This window comes from Pogona vitticeps, chromosome 2 (assembly GCF_051106095.1).
Source record: "Pogona vitticeps strain Pit_001003342236 chromosome 2, PviZW2.1, whole genome shotgun sequence".
Taxonomy (NCBI): domain Eukaryota; kingdom Metazoa; phylum Chordata; class Lepidosauria; order Squamata; family Agamidae; genus Pogona; species Pogona vitticeps.
The window spans coordinates 100,361,703-100,384,738 of NC_135784.1; the positions used below are offsets into that span (position 1 = coordinate 100,361,703).

The 23,036-nt window shown below is 41.0% G+C and overlaps 1 protein-coding gene across 1 annotated transcript; it reads left to right on the forward strand.

The window, feature by feature from the left end:
• Positions 1 to 2,773: 2,773 nt before the first annotated feature.
• CXCL14 (C-X-C motif chemokine ligand 14) lies at positions 2,774 to 20,349 on the forward strand. The gene is made up of 4 exons (XM_020782772.3): positions 2,774 to 3,352; positions 4,498 to 4,603; positions 14,189 to 14,299; positions 19,144 to 20,349. Exons 1-4 carry the CDS (start codon positions 3,289 to 3,291, stop codon positions 19,157 to 19,159), a joined length of 297 nt encoding a protein of 98 aa, XP_020638431.1. The 5' UTR covers positions 2,774 to 3,288; the 3' UTR covers positions 19,160 to 20,349.
• The last annotated feature ends 2,687 nt before the right edge of the window (positions 20,350 to 23,036 follow it).

A 23,036-nucleotide genomic window follows, 5' to 3' on the forward strand; every position in this document is an offset into this window, starting at 1 on the left:
ACACAAACACACACACACACACACACACACACACACACACACACACACACACACACACACCAGTACTTAATGGTACAAAAAAAGCACGTCTTAGAAGGGGAAAAATGCGCACAGATTTGCATTAGTAAAGCCTCAAGGATATTCTGGATGTTCCAAGCATGTCAGCAGCACGTCTCACATGAACAATATATAACATGCAGAGGGGAGGAAATGGGTTCAGTCTATTCTTTGTGCGTGTGGTATGCATGTACTCCTGAACCTGCCAACACCCAGACATTGAGAACAATACTGGATGCAGGCTCAATGCGAGGGAAACTTCCATATTAACTGATTTACAAGACGTGTCGTTCTGCTGGTTTGGTTCTACTTTATGATGATCCATTACCCAATGTAGCTATAAAACCAGGACTGTTGTGTAGCATCTGCATTCGTGTTCAGGAATGGGGACAAGGCTCACTGATATGCAAACAGGCACACATTCTATGAGCTCAAAATGCTAGCTCTCAATCTTTGTTCAGTCACCTGGATTACAACATGGGCAATGAAAAGGTAAAAATGGTCAGCTCTTACCATGAGGCTCAGAAAGCTTTTACTGTGTGGCAAATTAGGAGGGGCAGCAAAAAAAGAATATAGACACACACGCACACACACGTATGCACGTGCGTGCGCGCGCGCAAACACACACACACACACACACACACACACACACACACACACACACACACCACTGTCTATCTAAGGTCCTGTCATCACAATTTTCATCGTAATTTGGAGGCAAGTGGTGGTTGAGACTCCTGGTATTCCTCCAGATGCAGACTCAGCAACAGGCAGCCAAAATTTAATATCCACCCACATTTAGTACCTGAGACTATGATAGCACATAGAACAACACCTTTGGAGAATTAAAAGGACAACGGCCAAGCTGCCCATAATCTTTGGGGGATTGAAACTTAGGGGCTGCTTACTGTTGAGTCTGATGCTCTTCAACCTCAACATGCCCACATTTGGCCATTGTGTGCTGTTCTGTGTCTGTGTGTGGCTGGCAATGAATGGGCTGTAGCACTGTGGGGTGGTAACTCAATGAAAGAAATATCCTTTTTTTTTTTTTTTTTGCTCACAAGAGATGAGAGCATGCTTTAGGTCAGTCCTGGTTATTACTCATTACATAAAGTTGAGTATGGACCTCTGAAAAATCAGATCCTTTGAAACAGACGACTAAACCAGATGATAACTTGAGAGACCATGCAATGTATGTGTAGTCCTTTGTGTGTATTTGTGTGTTCCTCAGTACACATTTGCAGTGGCCTTTAAGGACAAGGAAAGACATTCATTAGAAGACATGAAAGGAATTCATGTTCCTCCCAAGAACAATGAGCTTATAGACATTATTGGTCTAAATAACTATCAGAGAGCTGTACCTCAATGTATTTCTTTTATTTACTCATGCACTTGAGAGGACGGTACCTCCTTCTAAACTACAGTATATGGAGACTGGTTTGTGTTGTGTGAGGTACTTATATGACCTGGCACCCATGTCTCTTCAAACTGTTTGGCAAGGTTCTGGAAAAATGACATGGGGAGATGCTAGTTCGAGATGGTTTAATAACAGTGATTGGTGAAGGTGTTCTGGGAACTCTGTGGAGTCTGAACTATGAACTCACATTGGGCTAAGAACATGGGGAGCTAATTTGTATCACGTCAGACCACCGATCCCCGTGGGAGACTCAGAGGATTGATGGCTTGTAAGAATCTAAAGCAGAGAACTTTCTCCAGCCGTAGCTAGAGCTGCCAGCAATTAAACATGGGGACTTTTGCTTGCAAGCATGTGCCATGTCAAAGAACAACCGCCCTGATTTTCCATATAAACCCAGAAGCTGCAAAAGCTACTTTCTAAAGACTCTAAGTCCCAGAATCCCCCAACTAGTATGACTCTTGATCCTTTAGTCAGCCCGGCCCTGAGAATACTGATTGGGAGATGCTGGGAGCAGTGATCCAAAATAAAAACAAACAAACAAACAAAAAACCACTTTTCTGAGCATTATATGCTATTGGCTATAATTACTGGTTCAAGAAAATATTTAGCAGGAGCAAAACTAATAATCACCACCAGATAAAAGAGGTAACAAAAAAGGACCCCAGGCCATGATCAAAACCCAGGTTCCAAGGAAACAAAATTCAAATTATAGACACAAATGCTAAATTCACAACTAGTTGCAAAGGAAATGGTTAAGTCTCTTGAATCACACCCTAGTTTGTCCAGCTTATACTGTTGAAGTCTATCCCTAATAGTCACAGGCTCAAGGCTTTTTTGAAATAAGGAACTGCCTTTATAGTCTATGGACTCTGACTAAGAGTGAAGTCCTATAAGAGAGTGGTGGCTAAACCACGGATCTCCCAAGATTGCTAGACTGCAACTCCCACCAGGCCTAGCAAGTGCAGCCAATCTTGTGGGAAAGGGAGCCATTCTTCAAAATGTTGACGATCTGCCAAAGGCCAGCTCATCCGATGCCACGGCCTCGAGGGTTGTTCACCATCAGTTGACATCATTGCATCGCAACATGTGAGATGATTAGGTCATCATAATGTATTGCAGTGAGCTAACAATTCTATAGGGATGTTCTGGTCACTTCTTTCATCTCCAAATTGGGGGGGGGGCAAAAGCCACATGGGACGTACGCAACCAAAAACACCATTCTACCAGTACATCCGTGCCACATAACCAAGTATAATGTTTTTGCAAGACCTGGGTGGAGTGTGGCCCTGCCCTTCCAATATTGGGTCTTGCGGGGGGGGGGAGGCTTAGGGAGAATGAAAGCTCTCACCTATCTAGCTCTTCTTACCTTCGCCTTTTCTACAATGAGTGCCACCCTCTCTCTTTTTGAAAACCCAGACTCTGCAGCCTTTGGTAGAATCAGCTATTTTCTGCTCTCTCTAAGTCCCTCCCCTTTTTGGGGGGGGGGAGACTGCGAAATTGCTGAAAGTAATTTAGTCTCTCTGCATATTAATGAGCTTGAGGAATGGGCAGCAGGAGCTGTTTTAAAAGAGGAGGGAAGCTGCGGTGCTGAGACAGAGAGCAGCAGGGAGACCTGAGAGGGCTGCTGCTGTAGCAGGAGAAGCAGCACCACTAAGAGTAACCAAGAGAGCAGATTAGAGTTAAGGCACCTTAAAAATCCACAGCCTGGCTGGCAGCAACACTCAAGTCTCACTCTGACTGCTGCATCCCATCCAAGAACAGGGGCAAGAAGAGGAAGGAGATAATCCAAGTTACATCTTTGAGGTCTCCTCATCATGAAGCTCTTGACAGCAATATTCCTTTTACTGTTCATTGTAATCTGCTTTACAAGTGTAGAAGGTAAGTTACAGGTTATTCTTTAACAACCCATTTCATCTCTCTCTCTCTCTCTCTCTCTCCTTCCTTCCTTTCCCCCTTCTCTTGTTTCACCTTTACTGTTCACGGAACTAGTTAGTTTATTATTAGAGTTCAGTTATGATTGTTTCTTTTATTAGAAATATTGAGCCAGGGTACCGTGAAAATAATAAAAGACAAGTCTCACGTTGAAATGTGGGTCTGTAAATTTGACAAAGCTTTTTAAAAAAAAGGCCAGCTTCTCTCTGCACTCAACATGTTAATTTTCTGAGCCAAAAGGAATATTATGGGATGGATTTCCCTAGTTTTTTTAATCTGGTCTGAGCTTCTTACGAAATGATAATTTCAGGCACTTGATGGCTCGGTGGAGAAAGTCAACTGATTTCAAACTGGCACTGCCGCCGTCAGATTTGGCAGCCTCCAAAGTTTCAGTTCCATGGTTTCATGAATTTATTGCATCATAATTTGAAGATTTCGAGTTTGCTGAGCTCAGTGCTATTTTGCTATAGTTTGTGGAAGAATGAAAGCTAAAGAATGATTGACATTATCTTTAAATCTGTGACAAAAAAGGAATGAGCAAACAGAAGTTATAACCTACCAACTTTATGGTATCATTTCATTTTATTTTATTTTTTTACTTCTTATCTCTCGGTAAGGCTGATCACAGCAGGTGCATTTTTAATGGACAGGATTGCAACATGGTTTCAAAACTGAAAAGCTACCATCCTGTACAAAAGTACTTTAAAGTTAGTCCTTTTAATAAGTCGTACATCTGAGTAGACATGCCAGAAATGAATCCGTCTGAATCCCAAGAAATTTAAAACACCTAAGCGTATCCAAGATCCCAGCTTATTGAATGAAAAACTTTGTTCAGGTTTTGTTCTTGTTTTTTCAACATACTGTACATTTTTTGGAAATACAGTGAGTTTACTTAAAAGTTATTGCTTTTTAAAAATTAAACTCTAGATAGACTGACTGCTTGTATGTATATTAAAACAGCTTCTGAGCATGCTAAAAAGAGTGAGCATAATATAAGAAAATCTATGTACAGGGAGTTGGGATAATAACGTTAAGAGTATATGCTGTGTGGTGACTTCTATACACAAACAGATCAATACATTTTCTTGTAGGATCAAAATGCAGATGCTTACGAAAGGGTCCCAAGATAAGATTTTCTGATATACAAAAACTTGAAGAGAGGCCAAAATATCCCTATTGCAAGGAAAGAATGATCATGTAAGTCCTGCTTTTTTATCTATATGTATAGGAGTCTGGATTTTCCTGCAAACTTCAGAGATAAAAAAGAAAACTTTTAGCATGGTATGCTAAAACCTGAAAAACAAAACAATTGTTAACTATTCTAAAAATGTTCTGTTTGTCTCTGGTATAGTTAGAACAAAATCATTTAGCTGTTTATTCAGAATAGGTCTCATTTCTGTGGGGTGTACTCTCATTTGAATGGCATTGCAGCCAAATATGCTTGATATGTACTGTGAGAAAAGAATATAAGATTTAATGTCAATAAACATGAATAGCATAAGTTTGCATCTCTCTCTCTCTCTTTTTTTCCTGTGTGCTCATATATGTGATTTCATGAGCCAGCTACTATTTCTAGGGAAGCAGATAGCTCAGGTATCTGCTGTAAAAGACTAATAAAACAAAAGTACTTTAACTTCATTGTTTTTCACTGTATTTGAGCAATTTAATTATGTGGAGGATGATATTCAAGAAAATTTAATTGCGTATAATGCTGGAATACTCTTTGGAGTAATCCCATTAAACGTTCTTTTTTCCACATAAATATTAAGCCTGTGCATAAGAAGCTTCTCTTAGCTACGCAGAGTAACTGGTCTTAATAAATCAACCAACTTAGTCTCAACATAAACAGTACATCTATCCCTTCGGAGACGTGCTTTAACTTGCAAGATTTTGAATGAGATCATTTCACCTCATTGTTAGGCATGCCATTTTAAAAAAAATTAAACTATTTATTCACACTGCCATGTCATTTGTGAGAAATGTGCCAAGCAAACCATATAAAAGAAAACAATTAGAATTCCAACTCCTCCAGAGGATGCTGGCTTCGGAACCAGTTACGTAACCAATGTAACTAACTTGCTCTCTGCCTAGAAAGAGAGAGAATGGTATGGTTCCTCCTCATTACGGCTGTGCCTTAGATCTGCCAGCAGAACCTCGAAACACAACCGTCTTCCTTAGGCACCAAAGCTCTTTCAGCAGTAGTATTGCTATACTGAAGAAGCCAGTTCCCTTCCAAATGGTAACTTAGAGCAGGACAAACTAGAGATGGCCATTTCCAAGCACTCTCACAAGTTTGTTGTTGCATAGATGATGCCGGTCTCTGTGTGGTCTACTCAGAGGTTCCCAAAAATTGTTAACCTCTAAAGAATGTAGCTACAGGTATGCTAGCCCAGGGTACACACCTTTTGATTCAAAATGACCCAACACAACTGGGGCGTGTGTGGAGGGGGGAGAAACATCTCAACACAGTTCCCGAGTCCTCTCACTTTATGGACAGCAAATATAAATCCACTGTTTCCTTACTTGTTTAGTATCCTTCCTTTCTCCCAACGAGGCAACTTATAAAGCATTTTTAATTGAAACACCTGAAAATACAATAAAGTATGATTTTTGAAACAAATAAACATACTGCATATATATAATAAAATAAAAACCATTTAAAAGCACACTTCAAAAGATTTTTTTTTTAAAAAAATGACTCCCCCATTGAAACTCCTTCCTAGCACAGAGTTGCTTAGTGAAATGCTGCCTAAAAAGAAAGGTCTCTGTCTGCTGGTGGAAGAACAACAGGGAAGGAGCCAGCCTGGTCTCATGTGGGAAAGAGTTTCATGGCCTGGAAGCCACCACCAAGAAGGTCCTCCCTCATGTCCACACAAGTGTGTCTGGAGGATGGAGGGACTTCTCTAAAGATCTTCACACGCAGAGATGTTTGTAGGGAGAGATGCAGTCCTTCAGACAACTTGAATCCAGGTCATTTAGAACTTTTGAATTGTGCCTAGAGATGGACTGGTCTAGGGAAGCTGTTATTAAAAAAAGGTTCTTTTCTCCCTGTAATAAGCTCTGGAGGAGTCTAATTCTAGCATCCTGGACTTGCTGAAGTTTCCAAACAGTTTTCAAGGGCAACCCAATGTATAGTACAATGTTATGTGCCATCAAGTCGGAATTGGCTTATAGCAAATTTCATAGGGTTTTCAAAGTAAGTGATGTATTTAAGGAGCGGTTTTATCACTTCTAGCTCTCCAGTGAGTTTCCATGGCAGAGTTGGGGAAGCAAATTCAGGTCCCCTGGATCCTAGTCCATTACTCTGTCCACTGTACCCCATAGGATACCCACAGCATAGTACAGTAATCAAAATGGGAAGTACCTAAAATATGTGTCACCATGATTACTTCAGATGTCTCCAGAACGGGTGCATCTGGCATGTTAGTTGTAACTTTGCAAATACACTGCTGACCATTGCTGAAAGTTGGATATCTAGGCTCAGAGATGAATCCAGGACCCACACCTAAGCTACTGTATAAGATGGAGTTTGCAAGTATAGCCCTATCCAGTATAGGCTTGGTTCCTGTTCCTTAACAGGCTTCTCAGCTGACCAGAAGTACCTCTGTTTTGTCTGGATTAAGCTTCAGTTTGTTTTTCCTCATGCAGTCCATTACTGACACCGGACACAGTTAAGAACTGAAAAAGCTTCTTCAGAACTGGATGGAAATGATAAATATAGTTGGGTGCTACCCAGCTATATCAGACCTTCAGATTCTGGGCAGTCTCTTCCAACGGCTTTGTGTGGGTGTTAAATAGCATGGGGGACAGGACAGAATCTTGAGGGACCCCAGAGGCCAACAGTCAGGACATCAAATAAGAGTGTCCTAGTACCATCTCCTGAGCTGACTCTTGAGGAAGGATGAGACACCTTCAGGTCCAGAAGGTTATCATTGTGCATGGTATTGAAAACCAGCGAGAGGTTCAGCAGAACAAAAAACAGATGCATTCCTTTGTCTAGTTCTTGGTGTGGAACTTCTATTGAGGCAACTGAAGTTGTTGCTGTCCCATGGAACCTGGAACTAGACTGTCAAGATCTATTTCAGTTTGTTCAAACTATGAGCTCCTGGAGCTGAGAAGTTACCATGAGCTCCAGAAACTTGCCCAAGAATGGTATATTGGAGAGTAGCCAGTAACAATTCACTACAGAGGGCTTTTTCTACAATGAGGGGCTATTTCAACAATGGTCTTATCACTTCCTATTTTAGGCTGATTGGAAGTCATGGCAGTCATCACTCCCCTTAACCATTTGGTAAACCCCTTCCAGCTTTTCTTATAAGCCAGGATCCAGTATACATGTAGTTGCTGTCATTTTTCCAGGAATTCTGTCCAAATCCCCAGGCTTTGCAAACAATTAGCACAGAACAAGCTCAGGTGAAGGTCACACCCACAGGACAGTGTCAACTTCTGCCAAGTGTTATAGGAATTCTTCACAGTAGGCTAATAAGCATTCTGTTTCTTCCCCCTGTGGGGCACAGTTGTAATAAGCCTTCAAGCCTCTATCACAATTACCTACAGAGGTTTAGATAGGGGCAATGGTATGCCGTGGCTATGTCACAGAATCTGATTCTGGTGTAGTAGATGTGGGTTCAAATTCCTGCTTACCCATGGAAATTCACTGGGGGTGGCAATGGTAACTCATGTACTTCGAAAATCCTACTTTATGAGGCTACAGTCTTCATCATCATCAGCTTAGAACTGCAGAGTTGGAAGGGACTCTTACATCATCAAGTCCGTCCCCTGTCAAGGACGCATAGTAGGGAATCAAATTCTCAACCTCTGGCTACACAGCAACTGTGTTTTGTGCTGTCAAGTTTCCAACATATAGTGACTCTAATATGGTTTTCAAAGTATATGAGGTGCTGAAGGAGTGGCTCACCATTGTATTCCCCCTAAGTTTCCATGACTAAGCAGGGATTTGAGCTCACTACTAGAGATGGGCACAAATTTTTTAAAAAATCACCATATTTGTTCAAATAATAACCAATTTGTTGATTCATATTCATACAAATCAATGTCCCCTACAAATTGCAAATCAATGATTTTTACGTGAAGAAGCTTCCATTGACTTTCCTCTATAATCCTGCCACGTTTGGTGAAGTTTGGGTTTCAACCAAGCCAAGTGCTAAAGGGCACTTTTCTGGGGGGACCCAATTTGTGGGTGTATAAATTTGATGTTGAAAACCCAAACTCCATTAAACTTGCAGGGCTTGTAGAGGAGAGTCAGGGGATCCTTCCCTGCAAATTTGCTGTCTTCAGGTGCAGGTGGGGACATTTTAGAATAAAAAACTAATTGACAAATCAGTTCATCATGAGAAAATTCATAATTTGGGATTTGTCTACCTTGATGAATCACGAATCAAAATGAATCACCATTTTTCTGATTCGTGCCTATCTCTACTCACTACACCACATTGGCTCTCAGTAATTTTATAGAAGGTGATAATTTGAACATTTCAATTTGTGAGTTATTATACTCAAATAATTTAGGAATAAGGGGGTTTTCCCTATACTTTACTTCTCTGGCAATGTTTGGCTTCCTGTTTCTGCATAGTTTTGCCATTAAAATTAAGTGAAGTTCTTAGTTTATCACTTGTTTTCAGCAGGGTGGGGACGGTTTTGAACAGACAGGGTTGCTCCATTCCATTTCATTCCATAACTCAATGTTTCAATTATCTTTGCCCTGCGTTTTACTTTAAATTTTAGAATTGGCACAAGTGCAATTTGCCATGATTCAAAGCTCATATATTTATTTTGTTTATTTTGCTTTGGGCACATTTTTGTAAAGTAGCTGTGTTAATTTGTGTTAGTATAACTAAAATAAAGGAGAGGGAAAGGAAAGAAGACTCTTGCGGCACATTGAAAACTAATAGATTTATTTCAATGTGGTTATCGCAGCTTATCATTCACTTCAGTTTGAGTTAATAAAGCATAGCAACAGCTCTTTGCATTGATTAAAACCCTACAAAATAGGAGATCTCACTTTTGTTGGGCACTTCCAGTGTTATGATTTCCTTTTGGCAGTGTGCACTTAAAGAACACACATCTGCACTTCCATGTGCTGGGGATCAGGAAGGGCAGCAGAAGCAGGCATAATGCATTGCTTTCACTTTATGCAACCCTATGAATGAGTGACACCTCCTCCCCCAAAAGTCTTGTTCTTTATTAGCCCTTCCCAAGGCTTGCAAGCTAAAGGCGTAGCTTCCTTTTCGTGAGTCAATCCATCTCACATTAGATCTTCCTCTTTTCCTGTTGGCCTCAATCTTCACTAGCATTATTGACTTTTTCAGTGAGTCTTGTCTTCTCACAATACGCCCCAAATAGGATAGCCTCAGTTTAGCAAATTTTGCTTCCAGTAAGACTTAGGCTTGATTTGATCCAATAAAGGATTGTGTGCCTTCAAGTTGATTCCAACTATCCAACATCCTTCCACGGTTTTCTGTGTGTAAAGTTCTCAAACATGATTTCCTCTCCCTCTGGTGGAGGTCTGGGACTGTGCAGCTTGCCCAAGGCCACATACGCGGCTGGGCACATAATCCCATCAGCTGAATAAGTTTAGGATGATGATGGCCGGTCCCTCTCCCAGAAAGCATCAGTAACATATCCATATATTTGAAGATATTTTTAAGTTCCCTCATAGCTACCCTTTTAAGTCTGAGTCTCATTTTGATTTCTTGGCTGCAGTCTCCATTGGGATTGATAACTAGAATGGAGTTTGAAACAAACCCATAATTAAAAAACAGAAACATGATAGTGCTTCTCTGCAAGACATCATCATGGTTTAAGAATCTCAGGGCTATGGAAATTTATTTGAATTATTTATATGTTTCCTTTGTCCCCATAGGTGATGCAAGGCGGCTCACAACACATTTTTTTTTAAAAAAAAAACACTATATAAGTATCATATTTACAAAACAATTAAACATATAAGATTTAAAAATCAAATATTTGTAAACTTTCCCGATTCAGACTTTTATTCTGTTATGCTCTAGATCCCTGTATTTTCCTCCCAGTCTTGCTAGCCAAGTCTCATCTACTTCTTAGTATACATTTCTAGACATAGGCTTGCTCTAGTTAGGTAAAGTTGGACTCTTAGTGCTGCCAGAAGTAAAAGGTGAATGCCGATGGGGTTCACAATTTTGAAAGATATAAAAACATATTATCTGCTAAAAATGGTAATTGGAGGTGACTAGAATCACACAACAACCATAAAATGCTGTAAAATGTAGTAGCACAAAACCCAACAATCATCTGATCCAACAACAGCATAAATGAAAATTACTATGACAGCAGCAATAACGGCAGCATTCAATAAAATAGATGGCTCAGTGGTTAGGAAATGCCTTCTGAACTACAGCAGTAGATCTTTTTGCATAAAGGAGACATGAAATTGGTGAGATGGCCAAACAGCTTTCCCTGGGAGGAATGTGCTCCAAGAATTTGCAAACTAAATATAGAATGGACCAAAGCCCAACGAAACCCAGCCTTCTCTTTCACTTCCATTACTTGTATCCAGGATCTGGCATTCCTGGTGTATACAAACTCCAGGCATAGCATTTCATGCAATGAGGTGTTCCGCAATTGGCACCTGATCACCCCCTGTGTATATCACACGGAAAGGCAGTGGTGCCTGCATAGGCATTGCCATAACACTCAAAGAGGCAGGACAGCACTTGAGAGATGCATGGGAGGCTCATGGCCAGCAGGCAGGTGGGCGAGGGCTGGGCCACTGAAGCTGGATTTCAGAACTACAGTGAGTTGTCACCCACTCAGTCCGAGCGCTGAAGAGCCCCGAGGATGTACAATCAAGAGACTAAAGCACTCACAGTGAGAAAGCTGCCTTCAGACATTCTAAGAAGTGAGAAGTGTCTCAAGCCAGTATTTCATTGGCATGGTGGAGAGGGGCTCCCCGAGAGCTTGATGTGAGATTCGGGGCCAGTGGTGGCTTGGCCAGTCCGGGCAGGAAAGGGACCAGCTGCCGTGGGTTCAAATTAAAGTGCAGAATGTGAGGTCTGTGGCCAAGCAAAGAGGCCACCCCTCCCTTCTCGCTGCCTCTCTCCTCGGGGGAAAAAAAAAAAAGAGCCAAAGCTTCTGTGTGAATATCAGGAAACGGGCATCCCAGCCTCCCTCCCTGCTCACCAGTGTGCCAGTGACCTCTTTTCCTGACAGGTCCTTACAAATCAGCAAACCCCCCCCCATAAGGTACGGAGGTAGCCATTTCCCAGTCAACTTGCATACACAGTTATGTCTCCATTACTTTAGGGACCCAAAAGCTGACAAAGAGTTCAGAAACGTGGATCAGCATAACAAAAGCCGCGTGAGGCTTTCCTGCCCAAGCGCTCGGCTGCTGCCAAGGACTTCAGTCTGGGCCTCGAAGTTTGCCTGCCTGATGGGAAAACCAAACAGCAATATGCTCTCACAAACAAGATGCCAACAGAAGCCGGATGTTGAAAGGCAGTCAGGAACACAATAGCATGCTTTTTTTTCTTAGGATGGGTATGAGAGAGACGTGTGGTTCAGACCTTTGGAAGCTCAGCCAGATTCAGCAGTGGAAGGCAAAGGCATAAACACTGTGAGGTACAAATGTAAATGAAAGGCCCATTAGGGGAAAAAAATTCATTCCCTGTGAAAACCATCAGCAAAATACATGATTGAGGCCTTCCACAGGAATCATGACCTGATGTACACATTTATGTCTTCTCATCTGTAAAAATTGCTATTTGTCTGCTTTCCAGCACTTCTCAGCAATCCCTCTTTGTCTTTAAATGCACTGCAGCGTAGTCTTGCACTTAAAAGAAGAAGAAGAAGCTTTTTTCAGCCATTCTCAGATGAATTTGTATAGGAGTGCAACTTGAAGCTGCAATCCTGCATTCACTTATCTGAAGGGAGAACAAAAATGCTGTGGATAGCCTGTCATTAGGTGGTGGGGAGCTGTAGCTGAGGCTCTTTTCGTGTTTAAAGGCAGGAACAAACATCATAGACAGCCTGTAATTAGAGGCAGAAGCTTCTTGTGGGCACTTCATGTGTGAGTGTCTCCACAAGAGACACTTATGCAAGCTCATAAATAGCTTGCTTTGTTTTGTGATTGGTGGTTAGGACTTAAGCATGGGATTTTTTGAAAAAAAGACTGATTTTTTTTTCAAACACCAAAGATTACCTCAATCATGTCTCCTAACACCAACCTGTTTTCAGCCTTAATTGCAGGCCTTCTGTGCAGGGCCTTTCATGTGCTGTGCTGCCCATTTCTGCCCTGACACTTGGTTAAATCCCAAAGACCAATCACAAAACAAAGCAAGCTGTTTTCTTGCACTCCCAGAAGTGAGGGATGCTCCTGCTATGACTCTGACACACAGTCAGCCCTTGAGGATGTGAACTGTCTGTATCTGTTATCACTTCGGTAGGCTTTACTTCTGAGTAGACTCGTATTGAATTGACCTGTTAATGTTTCTTCAATTTAGTTACTTATTTATATTGTGGACAATTAATTTTGATACATAGTGAGATGCTGTTTGAACTCAAGTATGTGGCGGCCTTTCCTAATGATCTCCTCCAACCATTTTAAGAGCTAATAAATAAATATTACAATATTTTGCAAGAAGGTTTCATGAAGAAATCATGGTGTTATAAAAATATTCAATTTGACATGGGTTCCTTCATTTTGGCCGCAATTAATTTTTGGTAATACAAAGTTGTTTTTCTGCAATAAAACTTCTGCAGTGAAACAGGCCTCAAAGTAACTTAACTACACCTACTGGAACTTTCTGCTCTGTAAGCAAATGGCTGTAGTTCACAGGGACTGTGTATAGGACTGTGTATTGCTCTGCCATCCAGATGTTGCACATTCTATCCCAGATAAGGGATTTAAGGAGGAGAAGGTTGGTGTAATTTGTCTGGCTTGGTATAAGCCTGTGGTGGTGATGCTGCCTCATCGGAAGGCAAGAAAGCAGGGGCTGAAGGGAAGATCTGGTGAGAGGCTGAGCACACAAGCAGGAAGGAAGGCAGAGACTTGCAGCAGATTCTTCCATGACAGGACACTTATCACTTGTAGCAACTGAGGCGACAGAGTTAGATGGCTGCTCAAGTGAGGGGACAGCCATTCAACAAGGGGACCTTCTCAGTAAGATTGTTCAGAAACATGCCGTGTCATCACATCCTGCCCCTTGGCGTCACAGAAGTTAAAACGGCAACCAGTAAACAGAGCTGGCATGCTGCAGTAGTCAGAGGGTTGGTGAAGTCATGGATTCCAATCCCCACGGGGTCATGAAGCTGATTGGATGGTGGTGGACCGGTTTCCTTCACCCTGACCTGCCTCACAGAGTGGTGAGAATCAAGTGGGGAGGAGAAGAACATGTACACTAGCCTGAGCTTGTTACAGGGAAGGAAGAATATAGATACAATAAATAAATAAACATAATACTCTATTGGGTTGCATATAACAGTGGATTATCAAAGAAGATGCCATTTTTTCCCTTTTTGTTTGTGTTTTTTGCAATGGCTCATAGACTCTTGGGTGCTAAGCTTTTAGGCTCTACAGTGCCCAGCCTGATGGAAAGTCCTAGAAAACTTGAAAGCTTACATATTCAAATGATATTTTAGTCATCCAATAAAGATATTACCCAACCCCGGCTGTAATTTTTCTTTCTCATGAATCACACCAGTGTGTGTGTGCGCACATATAAATTCTTGGTTGTTAAAAGTTTAAACCGTCTCCTTTCTGTACTGACAATTTGTCTTTCGTTTCAGAGTCACCATGAAATCGCGGTTCCGAGGTGGCCATCAATACTGCTTGCATCCCAAACTCCCGAGTACAAAAAGGTTACTTAAATGGTACACAATATGGAAAGAGAAGGAGAGGTGTGTATTAATCATGGCCACTGCAGGGCAGGAGGCATTTTGTTAAGTGTTATCGTTGCGTGCCGTCAAGTCCCTTCTCTGTTAGTGTCTATGGCCCAGTGGGGATTCAAACGCAGGTCTCTAAAGGCTTAGTCTGACACTCTGTCCATTACATTCCAGTAGCTCACATGTTCATTTCAGAGAAGTTGCTTCCTTGACTGCTTGACCAGTAATTGCCATGAGATATGGACTCCTGGCTTTGTAAAGAGTGAGTTCCTTGTAAGTTGAAGGGGAAAATATTTTGCTGTCAAGTTACATTCTGGAATTTTAAGCATTCTAACATTTCAGTTGAGAGTTCATGGACCAGTATATTTTTCCAGTGTATTGACTCCAATAAACACCCATGGACTTGAACAGAATTGTTCTGTCCTTGAGCATATCTTGTTCTGTTTATGTCCATGGATATATTTGGAGTCAATGGGTTAAGCATAAATCCAGGCAACTTTAAGAAAATAAGGCCTGTGTCTTGCTTGTTTTTTTTTTCTGTATGCAAGAGTTCACTGCACATGTGGTCCTTCTTTGCTGCTATCTGTGCAAGGTGCTACTCACTACCCCATTGTGCAAGTGGAAGCCATGTTGTCCCAGAGAGAGCCATCTCTGGCTTGTGCAACTGCAAGCCAGAGACTGAACAGTGTGTGCAAAAGATCTATGTTAGTTATGCTCTGTGTTTCATAACAGGATAAATTTTGTATGTAGCAAACAAATAAATGCAACAACCGTTTTATGTGAAAAGGTAAGTGATAATGGTGAACTGAACACAACTCCTGAATGGAAATTTTCTTTACCTGTTCCCCAAAGTCTTGACTGTCTTTAATTAAAGTTCTTAGAGTTACGGTTCTAGGTAGTTCTATCATCAAATGGGTAACTTTAACTTACTCTCTCGAGCTGTACTGCAAACATGCAGATAGTGACATTTGACTAGTCCTTAGAAAAATTTAGTACAGTATCTATGGTACATATTATTACTGTTTTAATACCACTTTAACTGAGATGGCTATATCCATAGGGATTCCAGGATTAACCATTTGATGAGATACCTAAAACTATATGTTGTAGTTCAGGGGAGTATTTCAGAACACTCCACCAGAGAAGTCTACTTATTTCACCAAATTACAAATCACACCAAACTGCTATAATGGTTTGATGTAATAGCACTCTAGCTCCTGAATAAGAGGGCCAGATGCAAAAGATGACAGGGTTCCTGTACCTTTGCAAGACACTAAACAATAGGGAAGTTCAGCAAATGCAGAAGCTCTGTCTTTTCTTGCATCTGGTGATTCTAATTCTTCTGAGAAAGAACTTAGGGCAGTGGTTGGAGCTTCAATGTGACGGGGATGACCTGGATCCAGGTTTAGCTGCAAAAAAAAAAAAAAAAACCTATTCGGTAATCCTGAGGCTGGCATACTCTTTCCATTTACTCTATATCACAGGTTTGTGACTGTAAACTGGGGTAACTCCCATATGTGGTGTCTTGAATTCCTTGCATGATGGAAGAGTGGAATGCAAAACAACAACACAATTAAAATTAAAACAAATATCAAGAACCATATCAAGGCCATCAAGAAGTACCAAGGCAATTTCTAAGATCTTCGGATGAACCAACCCAAATTCTGGGGCAGGAATATAGCCTGTTCCCAAACTGAAGCTGTTTACTCAGAAATATGTTCCGCACAATTCAGTAGGACGTATTTCCTAATGAGCCTTATTTTGTTTCTCATCCCTACGCCACGCTGACAGTTTCGCCTGATTATCTGCCAGCGTTCTTGCGGCAGTTCTTTGGGAGCTGGAGAGAAAATAGTTTATACCGCTAAATGCCAACTATTATGTAACCTCATTTTCCCTTGTTTACTGTTGAAAGGCGACCCTTTATAACAACGGAAATGACATACTCAGAAGCTTATGTTTCAATAATGCTAAGGATCTATCTTAGGGAGACAAAAGGCAAGGCATGTCAGATGGAAACCAGCCTAAACAGATGTCCAGATGCCACACATTGTACCTCCAGCTGCGATGGCTAGTAATAATAGCTCCCCTCTCGGTTTCTCTATTTCTCCAGCTCCTTGGATTTATAATGTCCATTTTCTCTCTTTCTCTCACTAGTCATTGTGATTTAGAAAGAAAACAAAAACAAAAACAAAATCAACCAAACTAAACTCCACACACAACAATAGTGCCATACCTGACCTGAAACAATTAACTGCCTCCCCTGGCATTGGCATTAAGTAAAGAAGTCTCTGTGTGTCCCAGAATCTGAAGACTCATTTTTTTCTTCTTTAACTGCACAGGGATGCTTAAAATAGTCACCATTCTCTCTTTATAAGGTTGAGTGGAAATAATGGAATCTAAAGTCTCCTTATATATACTGAAAACTTCTAAATGAATTTCAGAAGTATATGTTATAAACCATGCCTATTTCTAAAGACACAGGATTGACTGGAAGAGAAAATGAGGTTCTTGTTTTCCAGCATTTGCTATAGGAAGGAAGGAAGCAAGGAAGGAAGGAAGGAAGGAAGCAAGCAAGCAAGCAAGCAAGCAAGCAAGCAAGCAAGCAAGCAAGCAAGCAAGCTCTGGTTTTCTTAGAAACCAAAGAGGCACCCTATAGTCCTCCCAGCCAAATCCCATGCAGACTTCTGCAAGGCTTCAGTTTAGGTCTCTGACAAAAGCAATCTGCCCTTCTTTGCAACATCCCTCTGAACAGGGATTGAGAGAAAAGACCGTAATGGCAGGGAGAGACAGAGAGGGGTGTGTGGCAGAAAAGGAGAAAGGAAACGGGCCCTACCCACTTGAGGTTCTGCTGCTACCCACTGCTGCCTTCGGCCTTACCCATTGGCATTCTATATCCTGTGCAGATTAACCCAGAGGAAATGTTGGCCTTGACCAGGCTTGCGGGTGGGGACAAGTTCGTCATTCCTGTTCTAGAAAATCTGACCCATTCCTAGAAGTACAAGGGCTTTGGGTCTGGAAGGCTCTTTGTTACGTTGGCTTGAAGTCTTTTAACATTATTTGTTCCTCAGGTTCCAAGCCTGTGCCGTAGCACCAAAAATGAATCCTTAGTACTTTGACCTGTGTTTGGAATGTTGTAATGATGTAGAGCCCAGGTGAAATCTGAATGAAACAATGTGCTCTAAGAACAGACTGTATGGCTTCTGCCCAACCTCTGAAGGATTTTTGTATAAGGAAAAAATGGTTTACTCGATTGCATTCTGGTGCTGGAGAGAACAGATAACCTCTTGAATAAAACCCGTGAAATGTTGTGGCATATCACATGCCTAATGTAGTGGACCAGCCATTTTATTGCAATGCCACAATTTCCAATGTTCAGTGGGCAGAATAATTACTTTCTGAGCCTAGCTTTGCTAGTGCGGGGGGGGGGGATTTGGGTTGAGAACAACATTAATGCTCCCCAAAGAAGCAAAGTTAAACCTTGTTTCTCAGGCTCAAAGGCAGAATATATTGATCACAGGAACACCCTTCCTTGTCTGTACAGCATGGATGAATAGAGGCTTATGTAAACAGTTGTTTTCCTTTCAGCATCAGGGTTCATTGAACTTCAGAGCACCTGCCTTGGGGTGGAATAACAGAAGCAGGATCAAAGAGCCTGATTACGTGCAAGCTGTCCTAGTAAAGACATTTAAGGGACAGGCAAAACAATGAACACAGGCAAGCCGCAGAATCAACCCTGTAGCCCTAGGTAGAGGTCAATGGGGATTTTGCCAGGAGACACTAGACAGAGCTCACAGATCAGTTTTTAAATTAGGCATTAAGAGGATTTCAGGATAAATGCCGTAAAATCTGTCTCCTTGCCAGGAATAAGGCGGATCCCAGTTATGGCTGTATTGTTTTCACTGTTTTTTTTTTTGCATAAATGCAATACCTGGAGTTATTTGTTTGTATGTTTTTATCCATTTACAAACTAAATCAGTTTTCAGACAGCAAACCTATGACAACATGCAGGACATGTCTCTGAGAGCAGGACTGCTAAACAAAACATATGGCAGCTGAAGACATAGTTTCAAGGACTTTACCAAAAAAAAGCCAAAACTGTCTGCTGGATCTGTGTACTCTAGGTTCTCAGACATCATCATCATCTTAGGACTGCAGAACTGGATGGGACCCTATGGATAACTGAGTCCACCCCCTGTCAAGGAGGCCCAGTGGGGAATTGAACTCCCAAACTTTGACTCTATAGTCAGATACCCAAACCACTGAGCTATCCAGCAGTTTTCTGCAGTCTGTGCTTGCTGGAAAGTAAGAAGGATGGAAATCCAGTTCTTCTATGTTCATTTCTTAGCCAGGTCAAGCACAGCTCAACGTGAGGTCTTAAAGAGCTCCTCTTGCAGCTTACAACGTAAATAAAACAAGTTTAGAATTATTTCCTATAAGATTAGACAGTTTCATGATGCTTCATATGATGGCTTAACTGCCACTGGCTGGACAGCAACAGTAGAAGAAGGCAAAGGTCTCTGAACCCTTTCAGAAGCATCCAGTTGGCAACTGTGGGCAAAAGGATTCTTGATGACACCAGAATGGCTGTTCTTATAACCATATGTTTTTAAGAGACTCTGGAAAACTATGCTGATTTGAATAGGCACCAATCTGTTGTTGACTCAAAGGGTTTGCCTGAAAAAACTGATGACAACTTTTCCATGATCTGCTTAACACTAGGGGAAAGATCATAGAATTCAAACTTTTGCTAAGGCTATTGCCTTGAAGATGCTACTTACCAGTGCTTTGACATTTAGTGGAGTTTGTGTTTTTACAGTCCGTTTGATTCAAAACATGTTTGTTTATTTTTATCTTCCCAGAGTTTATGAAGAGTGAGGAGGTTACATCTTGGTAAAAGAAACAGGACTGTGTGATGGACATGACAAAAATAAAATCAGTGGAGGAGATAACTTCTTACAAGACGTGATACAAAATCTATATTGTTATAAAGCACTTTTTACCAAGGATCACTTTTTACATTTTATAGCTGTTTAAAAAAAATCAACCAGATTTCATAAGTGTCTTTGAAACACAAGATTTCATACATACCTTCTTTGTAGTTCATGAGATATAATCTTCATTTAAAATCTGTTTTGTTTGTTTTGTTTTGTTTAAATCTTCCTTTGATAGTTGTTTGTATATCACTATGACTGGAAACTGGGCTTTATAAGCTCATTTGGTGAACCATAATTTGTAAAAAAAAAAAAAGTTTAAATAGTATGAGATTTTTGGCATTGTGGAAAATGTGTTACACAGCTATAAAGATTTCCAGTAGCAGGATACATGATTTTTGGTACGAGAGGAGACTAAGGTATGGTGTGCTAGGCAGAATGATACACTGAAAAAAAAAATTCAAAATAAAAATTATTAGTCGTTATAAAGTAGATATAAGCTGTTCAACTTTTAATGTCTATAGACAGGTGGCTTGGGATCATGTGTACGGGGTCCCCCTTGAAATTTTGGGGTGATGTGCCCCTCATTTGATCTTCAGGCCACCCATGCCTATAGAGAATGTAATATGCAATATGCTATCCCCTTCAGAAAAATTTTGTACAAGAAAAAAAAATTCTACAGCAGTTTAATACAAAGAAAGCACTTTTTTCCACCTGAGGGTTTTAATAAATTTGCATCTTCGATATTGAGATATTTTAAGCTTTGGGAATATTGTATAGGGTGGTTTAGATTTGTAGCTTGAGATTCTCAAAAAAAATGTATCCTATTGAAAAAAAACTGATCGGGGAATGAATAAATTTCTAGTAGTGACAAAGCAATACCTTCGAATGTAATACTTTAAATGGTAAGCAGTGCATTCCTGTATTTTAAAATTATGAATAACAAAAACTACCTTTTGAAATGTAAATATACTACAGGAGATTCCCCTATATTCTCTTTCTGTATAATGTATTGTACTGCTAAATTATCATATGCTATTTAAATGTTTGAAATATTTAGGAAGTTGCATGCAGGTTTCATATTTCTTTCTATGAGAAATGGTAAAATAAGGAATAAAATACATTTTAAAGGTGCTGAGGATTTTCTTTTCTGCTTGATTAGAAAAAATTATGGTCCCATGAGTAAGACTATATGAATTATGCTTGCCTTAATTGTCAGTGACTGCTCTGCATGCATACCATTGAGAATGCTGTATAAGTGGTGTATTCGCTATGTGTAAATAGAAGAGACTGCAGATACAAAGAAAGGAATCTTTCCTCTATTTGTATAAATGGAAATTCTACAAAGATACACTTACATGTGGGTAAGCAGGCAGGCAGGCAGGAACGCATACATATGAAGAGGACACCCATCTTCAAACTTGCCCATTACTACTGCAGCCTCTCCGTTCATACCCTCTCAGTTCATACCATTGCCTGAATTGGGAAAAAGGTGAAAGAGGGTGGTCAGGCGGGGATGCTCACATTAAGAGTGAAACAGGACTTAAATTTGAGCTAACAGTTAATTCTGTTTGAAACTCAGTCCTTTTCTTCGTGCCCATTCTGAGTCGGAGGAGGAAATCCTTCCAGTGTTAATATATATTTTTAAAAGTCTCTATTGGGGAAAAAACACACAGACATGTGTCAGAGTCTGGCAAAGCAATAACTCCACTCATTCAATCTGATTTTGATGTGGCCACTGGGGAATAACAAGATACTGTCTATTACTAGCATTGGATCATTTGGAAAGTTGAGGTTGACTTTGGTTTGGAAAATTATCTTTTAACCTATGTCCAAGGCCGATTGGGTGGTTATCGGGTGTAATGAATTAACAGGGCACCAATTTAAGGCAGGGAAGGAGCAGGCAGAATGAGCAGAGCCAAGAGCCATTTTGCAAATTTGTCATCAGCCCAAAGATCACATTTGCAAGGAGTGGAGCTGAAAGGGCTAATTAGGATTTTTCAGTGTATTTAAAAAATTAAATCAGTTGTATAGTAGTCTCCCCACATCAACAGGATCAATAGCTGCTGATTCGCTTATCCACTGCCTGAAAATACTACATAAAACAATTCAGAAATGTGTATTTAGATGTATTTTCAGGGTGTAGTTACCAAAACCTGCCACTAAAGGGAGGCAGAGACCATGATTTCAATACTTCTGTGTCTTTTGGCATCCATAGGGGAAGTTGGAACCAAACCTCCACATATACCGTGGTTCTATTGTATACAGTAATGATTACTACATCATATCATAGGCATCCTTCAGTCTCAAGAGACTATGGTAACATGCTCTGAATCGAGGAGTGTCCTCTCCAGAACATGAAGCCCGGGTAAGGTAATGTTACCCAAGCAGCAGATCCCCCCTGTCCACGTTGCTGAAATGGTCCAATGGAAAGGCAAGAGCCAATACAACTGGTTCCAGCAACATCGCAGGAGTTGGCAGAACAACACGAGCTGCCTTCGGGACTCCAGCTCCGGATTTTGCCTCTAGGTTAACTCCCGAGGCCTTTTCCATGAGTGGATATAGCCACAAGGCAGTGGAGGTTTGAAATCGGAGTTTTCCTTCTCCTAGATGGGCTGCCTTCCATGGCTGACGACCCCCACCTACCCGGCAAATATATGCCTGAGCAATGTTTTTGTTAAATGAAACATAACTTTAACTTGTTTTAATGTATTTTTGGTGGAAAAGCTGCCTTGCACCCTTAAGTGGTCAAATATAATTTTTTTTAAAAAATTAAGCAATTTGGAGATATGGGGCTGGACTGGCCAGAGTGAAGTGGGGTGCTGAGGGAAAAAAAAGTTTTATTTCAATTTTTGTAAAAATGTTTTTTGGAGTGTAGATGCCTGGGAGCTGCAAAAATGGCATTTGGCTCATTGGCTGGATATCACTCACCCCCAAAGTAAAGAAAAGGTCAAGTATTAATTAATAAGAACATCCAGATGTGATCTGCATTCTGTACAGTTTCTGTCAGGAAACAGCTGAATGGCAGGACAAGACTTGGAAGAATCAAAGACAACAGAATGGCTTTCAGAACACAGAAAAAGCAGAGGCCAAAGGAAAGAAAGGCAGAGAGCAAAGCCAGCTGGCAAAGGAAACATGGGCTGGTACTGTCGAATGATGACTCAGCTGCAGATCTTTCTTACGGTCATATGGTCACACAAACTGTTAACATGTGTGGATATCACAGAAGCCAAGTGAGTGAAAGTGTGTGTGTGTTTAAAAGAGAAATTTCATATGCCTCATGTAGGTTAAATCCATGCCACAAGGGGACCATGTCAGCAGCATCTTCTCCGTCCTTCTTTCTCTCAGGTTTTGCATGTTGAGGGAATTTCTGAAGGAGAGAGCCTCTTTGTCCATGGATGACACTATGCCTGACACCCCCTTGGCCTTCCTTTATCCTCAGCCAACGGTCTCTCTGCCTTTTGCTCACTGGTGCTGGGCCTGATCTCACTGCTGGAATAAACCAGCAGAAGGATAGTTCCTTCTGGATTTTGACCCATCATGTGGACTTTAGCCCAAATCCAGGTTCTTCTGCTCCTATCAGGAGGGTTCACACATGTGGAATAACGTCCAATGAATGGATTCCACATCCACCTCAAAATGAATGTACCTCTGGCAGAGGAGCAGAAAAACTCCCTCCCTCGGCATACTACTCTGCGCATCCATGTGCCTCGTGTGTACACCTAAATTGGAGTTGGATTTCTTTTAGCAGAACCCAATACAAGCGAGGTTTTTATTGATGGTGGGATCAGGCTTTCTGACATGTCAGTCAATCCCGTCAT